General features: G+C 60.1%; 1 protein-coding gene across 1 annotated transcript; it reads left to right on the top strand.

Moving 5' to 3' along the window:
• Positions 1-627: 627 nt before the first annotated feature.
• On the top strand, positions 628-7,085 carry DLX4 (distal-less homeobox 4). The gene is made up of 3 exons (XM_058284016.2): positions 628-1,808; positions 5,184-5,380; positions 5,906-7,085. The coding sequence occupies exons 1-3, from the start codon at positions 1,526-1,528 to the stop codon at positions 6,146-6,148; spliced, it is 723 nt and encodes a 240-aa protein (XP_058139999.1). The 5' UTR covers positions 628-1,525; the 3' UTR covers positions 6,149-7,085.
• The last annotated feature ends 2,405 nt before the right edge of the window (positions 7,086-9,490 follow it).

Genomic DNA, 9,490 nt, shown 5'->3' with positions numbered 1-9,490 from the left:
TCCTCTATTTTCAGTGTGTACCCAGTGATGGGGCTTGTCTACTCCTGGAATAAACCTAGTGCTTTACTGAATGATCCTGTTATTCATCTTTGTGCATATAGATGTGTAGACATTAAGGGCTATACTCCGTGAGTTTGCAGATCCATCCACGAATCTTTGTGTCCACAGGTAGATGCTAGTGTGAATATGGGTGTAGACACCTGTGTATTGATATATGCACGTTGTATATGATGTGCTTTGTGGAGTCTTACATATGTAGTTGCATACATATGGGAATAGATGTTTGTATATGTGCACAGATGTCCATCAAGTCCTCAGGTACGGGTGTTGAGGGGCAGGCCCTGCAAACAGCCTGGAGAATGCGGCCAAGGAAACGGCCAAGGAAAAGGCTCTGCCTACTGCCTGCGCTCCCCCAGGAGCCAGCAAACCCGGCTCGCCCCACTCCGAGTGTGTCCCCCATTCGTGCAGGGCTTCAGCCTCTGGCGGCGCCAAGAAAGGTGGGGCGCCGCACAGGCCAAAGCCCAGGCGGCCGATCCCTCCTGCGGCCCCCGGGGGCCGGCGGGAGCCGCGATGTCGCAACCAAGCCGGGGCCCCCGGCGGAAGCGGAAGCTGGGACGCGGGAGGCGCAGAGGCGCAGAGGCGCAGAGGCGGCGGTCGCGGCGTGCCAGACCGAGGGTAACCCGCGGGGGGCGTGAGCGCGGCGCGCGTGCGGGGCAGGCTGGGCGCCGGGTGGCACCTCCCCGGCCCGGGAGGCTGTTTACCAACAAACTGCAGGCGCTCGGCAGCCACGCATTCCGACACGCTGAATAAGCCGCCGGCGTGGGCGGTCTGGTCTCAACTTCCCTGCAGGTCTAAGGTGGCGGGTCCAGAACCTGAATGCAGACCCCGGAGCGCTGGCGAGCGCGGACGCAGGGGCCGCAGGGCCTCTGCCCCTGCGCTGCTCCCCTCCGCCACGTCCCTCGCGTGTCTGCTATCATGACCGAGGTTCCCAGATTGCACCAACCTGCCTACCGCCCCAGCACCCCTCTCAGAGAAGACTCCTGAAGCGTGCACACCGCCCCCCCCCCCCCCCCCCCCCCCCCCCCCCCCCCCGCTTCTCGCAGTTCTGAATTTCCCTGCGGCGGGTTGCCCAGGGGTGGGGGGTGGGGGGGGGCGTGCCTCGGCTTCAGGCCTCGGTGAGGTCACGGCGCATGGTGGCCAATCCCGGGCATCTAAATGGGCGGGGCCCCCGTCGGGTCCCAAGAACCGAACCCAAGAGGGAGAGAGAAGGGGGTGGGGTGGGGGCCATGGATTTAGGGGGGAGGGGAAAAGCCATGGAGGGCATCCCCCCGGAACCCCTTTCCAGGCGCGCGCTCCCTGGTGGAGGCGGCGCAAAGAAACACTTTCCCGGGGACCTGAAGTGTGGGGGCCGCTGGCTGGGGGGCTCGTCCCGCCCCAACGGCAAGGCTCGGAAAAGAGTTGGCGGAGAGAGCGGACCACGGGCCCGGCCATGGCCTAGGCGCTTCGGCCCGGGCACCGGGCCGCAATGACCTCTTTGCCCTGCCCCCTCCCCAGCCCGGACGCCTCCAGAGCCGTCTTCCGGACGTCGCCCCCCGCGCCGTCGGTAGTGGCTGCCTACCCGCCTGGCCTGCCTCCCGCAACCACAACCGCCCCCGATTTGCCCTACTCCGGGCCGTATGGCCACTTCCTATCCTACCCCTACACCGGGCCGGCGCCCCCCGGAGACTCTTACCTGCCCTGCCAGCAACCCCCGGCGCCCTCTCAGCTCCTCCGCGGCCCCGCCGGGCACCCGCAGGAGCCGCAGGCAGGTAAGTCCGGCTGCGGCGGCCCTTTCCTCCTCCGGGGTCCGGCTCCTGTGCACCCCTAAACTTCGCCCTCGCCTGGCGGGGCGCAGCTAGCGGGATTCCAGCCTGACTCGGATTCAACGGATCTGGAGGTGGGGGGAGGGCGAAGGGGTGAGGCGGGAGACGCGGGGGGGGGGGGGGGGGGGGGGGGGGGGGGGGAGGGCGGGGGGGAGGGGCGCGAGTCGATCTAAGGGCTCCTTTCAAGACCGACCTGGTTTCGATTTGCTGTTGTGTGGTGCCGTTGTGTGGTGCCGGGCGGGGAGGGCTCCCTGCCCCATCCCCTGGAGCAGCGGGGCTGCGTGTACCTACGTGTAACGGAAAACTGAAACAATCCAGATGTGGGTGTGGGGCCTAGCCCCTTCCCCACGATTGTCCCGTCGTGCACGCCCATTCCGTGTTGGTCTTGTTCCAGAAAAAAGGGTTCAAGCCAAACCCTGATAAATAGGAATCGGTCCTGGCCGGAAGGCAGTAGAGTTGGGCCCCCTCCACCTCTCCACGGGCCATGCCTGATTGACACTGGAAGCGGGCCTGGCAGAATTCGGGGCTCAGACTCCCATGCCCCATTGTTCTCTAAGAATGTAGACACAGACCAGGGCACCAGCTTCCTATTTAGAGACCCTGGCTACCGCAGCCTTCCAGCCAAAGGAGCAGGCCATTTTGGTCGTCTCCATGCCTTGACTTTGGGGTAGGTTAGGCCCCAGTTCCCACTGCCTGGGGTGACTTTAAGCTCCTGAGAAGTGCTCACTGGTAGGCCCAGGAGCAGCCTTATCCTTCCCAGCCCTGGGCTTTCCCAGCCGAGCTGACATGTTATGTATCATACACGCTAATCATTCATCCATCAACGCTGGCTCTGGCTTCGACTCCAGGCTCCCTGAACTCGCTGCCCCCTTCTAATTGATTTTACAACTGTCATTGGCACAGTCTCCTCCATGGATGCACATCCACCAGGTGACTCTGCTGGAGTCAGCCCAGGACTGAGACGTCTACCTCCCTTCCCCCATGGCTCCTACACACGGTGCCCCCTGCCTCCAGTCTCCTGATCATAAATCATCAAAACCAGAAGCCACCTTAGAGATTTGGGAGCTCGGCCTCCTTGAAGGACAGAAGGACAGACTGAGGCTCAGAGAAGGGGCATGCAAGGGTCAAGGACATAGCCTGGTCCAGGCTCTTGGCTCTTGCTAACTGACTATCACTGCACGGGGCTAGGAAAGTGGATTTTAGGGAAGTTCCTCAAGCCCCTAAAACTGCCTTCTGTGACAGGACTGGGGCCACCTCTCCCAGGCTGCCGGGTGCCGGGCATGTCATTGGGGAAGGGGCCTTATGGCTGGGGTGGTGGTGGGGTGTCTATTGATTTTGTTTCTTACAAATGAATCCCTTGGACTCTTTCTTTAAACACATGCTAATACAGTATATTTCTGTGTATATGACTGGGGCGTGGGCTTGGAATAAGATAACTTTGTCCTTAAGAGAATTGTTGGAAATGGCGTTGGCGTTTGCAGCCCTGTCCTCCACGCTCCTTGCCTTCCCTTTGCTTGGTCTGAGGACACGAGAGTGGAGAGTTCGTTTGCTTATTAACTTGCCCGGATCCAACGAAAAAATCACACTCACACACATGTCCTTCCAATAGATTATGGCATTTTCCACTGTTGAGTCCACCCTAGAGTGAGCAACTGGGGTATATAAGGGGGCTTTGGATTCCTCCTTTTACTGCCCCCCCATCCACTGCCCACCAGTGGCTGTGGTGACACCTCCTCGAGGCCCTTTAGACTCCATTATGCCATAATGGCAACCAGAGCGGATCCAGTCCTGGCTTGCTGTAGCTGGTGTGGGGAACTGAGGGCTGTGCGAGTTCCATCTGCCCTTGGGGCTCTTGGTATCACTGCCGGGGCTGCGTCCACACAGCCAAAGAGGCGCGGGTGGTCGGTGGGCTTCCAGCCCGAAGCCCCGGGGCTGCGAGCGGTGAGGTCTATGCAGGGGAGGCGGGACAGGCACAGGCAGGAGCTGAAACACAACGAATTTTCTGGGAATTGGCCAAGGAGGGGGTCAGGGCGGGCAGGGGATCTGAGAAGCCCGCAGGGCGCGAGGCTAAAGGTGAGGGATGGGTGTGTGTGTGTGAGGGCAACTGTGACCGAAGCTGGCCAAGGCCGGGGAACCTGACGTGTGTGTGGGGTGATCACGCCCAACTAGGGGGCAAAGCAGGGCAGAGATGTGGAGGACCCAGGTGGCATCCGGGCTCTGGGGCCGAGCGGTCGCTGCGCCTGGGGTGTGCGGGGCAGACCCGCACGGAAGGCTGCAGAACACTGTCCAAAGCCCCGGGGCACTTTAGCCGCTTGCTTCACACCACCCCTCCCATCGGCCTGGTTCGGTCTTGGTGTCCCCGTGGAATGGCGCAGGTTGGAGTCACCCGTCTGTCTCGGAGGGAAACCCTCACCCTACCTATCTGTGGAGCCGGGCTGGACCTCGGCCGGGATTTCTTGAGAGGCTGGCCCCAGTGGGCAGGAGGCGACCCGCTCTCCCGCAGTGGCACCGCGGCGTAGTCCAGGAGCGGCTGGGCCTGCGCTGCCCGGGCCGCCTGCTCTCCGGACCCGGTCACTTTCCCTGCCACGCCAGCAAACGTGGGAGTGTAGTCGGGTGGCGAGGTGGGAGCTACCCCAAGTCTCCTCCAAGCCGCAGGCCGTGGGGGAGGGGAGAGGTGGTCACTTTCCTGAAGGGTGCGCCCCAGGAGAGAAGTTGCCGGTTCCTATAGACCAGGCGGCCGGCAAGCCCTGGGACCCTTTCCACGCTCAGAGTCCGGGGAGGGCGCTCACCCTGGCGTTCAAGGCGCTCTCAGGCCGGCCCCTCTGACCCACCCCATCGCACGGCAGCAGAGAAGCTGCCACGCCGGACACGACCTCGGGCCTCTGAGCTTTGCTTTTGAGTTCCCTCCGCTGGGAATGCCCTTCCCCCGTCACCTCTAGGTTCCAGCCCTGCCCCGCCCCGCCCCGAGCTGGCGCCACCGCACCCGGCTGAACTCCGTCCTTCCACCGCAGGCGCCGCCCAGAGCCTCGCTCTGGCCCTCGGCGCTTTCTTCTTGGGGTCACAGGGCCCTTAAGAGGGAGCTCCCAGAGTGCAGGAACCGCGTCTTGTATCACCTGGCGCGCAGGCGGAGGTGGAGAGGGCAGAGCGCTGCGTCAAGGGTCGGGGGCTGAGGGGCGATCCCGGCTTTTGCGCTTTTCTTTTTGCTCATCCGCGACCCGCGTGCAAGCGAGAAGGAATGAGCCTGTGAATCCGCCGCCCTAACCCTTCACCCCCCCCCCCCCACATACACACCTCCAACACACCGTCTTTGCTGCTCCCCAGACTCGGAGAAGCCCCCGCTGTCCTCCGAGCCCTCGGAGAGGCGCGTGCAGGCGCCCGCCAAGAAGCTGCGCAAGCCGCGGACCATCTACTCGAGCCTGCAGCTGCAGCACCTCAACCAGCGTTTCCAGCACACGCAGTACCTGGCGCTGCCCGAGAGGGCTCAGCTGGCTGCGCAGCTCGGCCTCACTCAGACCCAGGTGCGGCCGGTCCCCGCCTTTCTGCGCTCTAACTTCCCCCCTGCTCTCTGGGAGGGCGCCCCCCGCCCCCGGAGGTGACTGAGCCCGATGCGTCCTCCAGACTAAAGTTATCTCAGATCTGGGGTTGGAGGCTGGGGTGCTCATAGCGGACCCTCAGTAAGTGTTGGGACTTACTAAGAACTGAGGAAGGGGGAGGGGCTGTAGCTCAGTGGTTGAGCGCCTGCTCCCCATGTACAAGGTCCCGGGGTACCTTCAAAAAGAGAAACACACACACATAAACAAAAAAAATACAGCTGAGGGAGGGGGTAGATTCAGGTGAAGGAGGGTACACCAGACAGGGAGAACTGGCCCTGACTTGGAGGCAGAAACTCCCAGGGGGCTTCCAGGATTGTGGAGGACTGGAGTAAACGTTCCCAGGGCCCGCTTCCTTCCAGGATTGCTCCCTACAGGCTGGGTCCCTGTGTCACCCCCTTCTGCTCACATACTCCTCCTGACCGTCCACTCTTCTCCCTTTTCTCCCCAAAGGTGAAGATCTGGTTTCAGAACAAACGTTCCAAATACAAGAAGCTCCTGAAGCAGAACTCTGGAGGGCAGGATGGGGAATTCTCTGGGGGCCCCCCTTCCCTGTCTTCCTGCGCCTCACCCCTTCCAGCCCTCTGGGATCTACCCAAGGCGGGGGCCCTGCCCACTGGTGGCTATGGCAACAGCTTTGGGGCCTGGTATCAGCATCACTCCCCAGATGTCCTGGCTATGCCTCAGATGCTCTGAGTCTGGGGAAGAGGGGATTGCACTCCCAGCCCTCCTCCAAAGGGAAGACCCAGTCCACCTGCACCCCTTCTGGGCTGAGAGGAAACCAGCTCCAGATGGGCTTTCTCGGGAGAATGAGGAACTAGAGGAGAAAAGGGGTGGATGGAGTCGTGTCCTCTTTGACTGCTAAGCCAAACAGAGAAATGAAGGCCTACACCCTTAACCACTGCCCCTCTTCATGGACTGAACAACTTCCCTCCAACTGGACAAGGGCTCTGGAGATAGAGTCACTGGCTGGAGTTCAGCTACCCTAGGGCCCCTTGCCTTGACACCCCTTAAAAGGACTGCAGCCTCCCCACAGTGTGACTCAGAACCAGCAAAAAATATTCAGTATTTTCTCTCTGTGTGCCTCGGGAGTGCTGGGTGGGGGGTGGGCAAGGCCAACCCTTTGTGAGCAAAAGACAAAGTTGGGCATCCACAGTCTTCAGCGCTGACCAGACTAGCAGCAGACCCCAACCACTGAGTTTGTGGCTTATGGGTAATTGATGGTCCCCTCCTAAAACAGTCCTCTTTTCCCTCTGCCTACCCATTTTGAGTAGATAGGTCCAATTACCCGTATAATTCACCAGGTATTTATTGAGAACCTATCCCCTCCACCCCTAAAACCTAACAAACCCGCCTGTGTGCAGACACACTCAGAAGCCCCCTTAGGGAAGTGGAGACAAACGGGGGGATGAGTTCAAGTATAGATACCCCTCAGATTAGATGAGGGTAGCCCCAGCAAATCAGCTGCTCACAGCTTTCTCAGGCCAAAGGAACAAACTGCTCATATTTATAGTTTTCTGGGGCCTGAGGGTGTTGGCTTTTTGCCTTCCAGCCCATCTGACTAGCATCGTCCAAATGCTCACATTCCCTCACATCATGAGCTTCCAAAGATTAAAATTTGTACAAAAATCTGGGCCCTGGCTGTGAAGAGTGTTTGTTTCCTGGTTTCTCAGAGGTGGGAACTGGTCACTCATCTCTTGCTTTTCTCTTCCTCTTTGCGTCTGACTTCTTCCAAGAGGAGCACTGGACTAGGAGTCAGGGGGGCTGGATTCTAGTTTTGCTCTGTGGTTCTAGCTCTGGAATGCTCTAATAACTTCCGTGATTTTATGTGGTCCAGTGTGAAGCCAGCAGATGCTCACGCTGGGAATGTCCAAGGTCTGAGTGATCCTCCCCAGCAAATTCTTAACCGGCCCAGTTCCTGAGGGAGTCAGGCATCTTGCTGCCCCCTCTGCCCCATCTCCAGCCCAGGGAGAGCCCCTGCTCCCGGGGCAGGGGTGGGGGAGGCATGCCCATTGAGCTAGTCGGAACAGTGCTGCTTAGGAGTGGAATGGCCCCGAGCTCACCAAGGGAAAGGGAGAGGGGGAGGAGAAGGAAAACCCCCCAGAAGAAACTGGAAGTCTCCTCCATCCAACCAATGTGGAGAGCTTCTGCCCTGTGTTAGATCCTGGGGCTACCAAGGTGACCAAAGCAGACCCTGCCCGTGTGGGCTCATGGGCTAAAAGGCAGCCAGACAAAAGACAGAGGTTGTGTGGTAAGTGCCAGCCTAAGGGGAAGTACAGGGGGCAGTGGGAGCTTAACCAAGGAACCCCTCTGGGAGCCGCTGCACCTAGCCATAGATTCAGGGCTGCAGCACCCCACCACACATACCTAGCATCCTGGGGATCAGGAGAGCAGTAGGGGGCTGAGGACGCAGGCAGAGTAATTCAGGGAATCCACCCGGGGTGGCTCCAGGGGTTGGGGGAAGGGCCTCCACTTCCACGCAAAAAAAGTGCCAAGTTGAGAGTGTCCCACTTACTGTCTGAAGCTGTTCCCTGGCGCTGCACTCGAGACCTCCCCGGTCTGAAAAGCTGCTCAGGCACTTGAAGCCGACCCCTGCTGGCCAAGGAGAGCCCAAGTTGGGGTTGTATGTAGGGCAGAGGGGGTGGGATGTTCATTGGAAGCCCCCACCCAACTTCAGAAGTCTGCAGTCAGTCCTTCCCTGGCCCCTGTCCTGAGTCAGTGGTTGCCCCCAATCACACATGGGGGATTCTCTTAGGCATGGCACAGGGTGGGCCAAAGCCAAGATCCAGAAACGGAGGCGTGGGAGTGGCAGGGCCAAAAGGAGAAGCCTCCTCCCCTTCCCCACCGCCTTCCCCTGCCTCCAGACCCCTGTCGCTACCGCGGCGTTCAGCGGCCCTGGCCCCAGATTCCTCCCAGAGCCTTCCCAGAGGCCACTGGCCCTCAGGACAACGGTTCCCTCCCACTGCAGGCTGTGCAATCCTCTTTCCACAGACCCGAGATAAGATCTACCACCCCAGCTCGGAAAGCCTCCAAAGGCGAGATTAATTGGACAGCCCAACACGAGTCGCCTGGTTAAAACAACACCCTAGGTTGTAAAGCTAAGCAGCAGAAAGAGTGTAATTACTCTCCCAGCCAGAGGCCAGCTGAGCTGACAACACCCCCCACCCCATCCCCACCTCACCCCATCAGCCCTTTCCTGGGGAAATGGGAATCCGGTTTTCCGCTAGGGAACTGGTCCAGTTTCCCTGGGCTTCTGGGTGATGTTGGGACTGGAGCCCACCCTCCACCCCTCACCCCCGTGGAGGAGGTGGGTGCCCTATTCCCTGCCCTCGAGCATTCTGGGCTGTAGAAGGGGAGCCCTATGATTTCTTCCCTGGAAGACATCCCTCTGGGAACACTGGGTCAGTAAGAGAGGGAAAATGAGACTAGAGCAGTTAATGACAGGGGCTTTGGCCTCCAAGGAGTCCCACCTCTGCCACTGCTAGCTGTGTGACTTCGGGCAAGTTACTTAACCTCTCTCTGAGCCTCATTTTTCACTCGGCTTCACATGTGGTTGTGATGATGAAATGAGCTAGTGCTTGTAACATGCTTGACTCGGTGCCTGGAACATGGTAATCACTTAATAAATGGCATTTATAGCTCCTGGTATGCTGATTGGGGAGGGGAGGGGTCACGGCCAGGGTGAGCTCCTGCTGCCAGCCCCGCTCACCGCTTGCTTCTGGCAGACCTGCCTCCTGAGGGAGGGGAGGGGGAATGGGGCTGGAGACCAGAGAAGCCAAACCCATCCCTGCTCACCACCGCTTGAGAGCAGGATGCCGCGAAGTCCCGAGGCAGAAGAGCCCCGCGCCTCTGGGTCAGCTGAGACTGCCGGCAGGCAGGGTCCCGGCGGCAGGAAAGCCGGCTTGGGGCTTCCCTCCTTCGGGGTCACTCTCCTTCCCCCCCCCACATGCTATTTTAAGACATGTCCCCCATTCTCTCCCCCAACAAAATGAGATTCAATTAATTCAATTAAAGCAATTTGGGGAGCAGCTCCTGAAG

This window comes from Dasypus novemcinctus, chromosome 21, assembly GCF_030445035.2.
Source record: "Dasypus novemcinctus isolate mDasNov1 chromosome 21, mDasNov1.1.hap2, whole genome shotgun sequence".
In the NCBI taxonomy this organism is placed as follows: Eukaryota; Metazoa; Chordata; class Mammalia; order Cingulata; family Dasypodidae; genus Dasypus; species Dasypus novemcinctus.
This window is presented reverse-complemented; position numbering and strand designations above follow the sequence as displayed.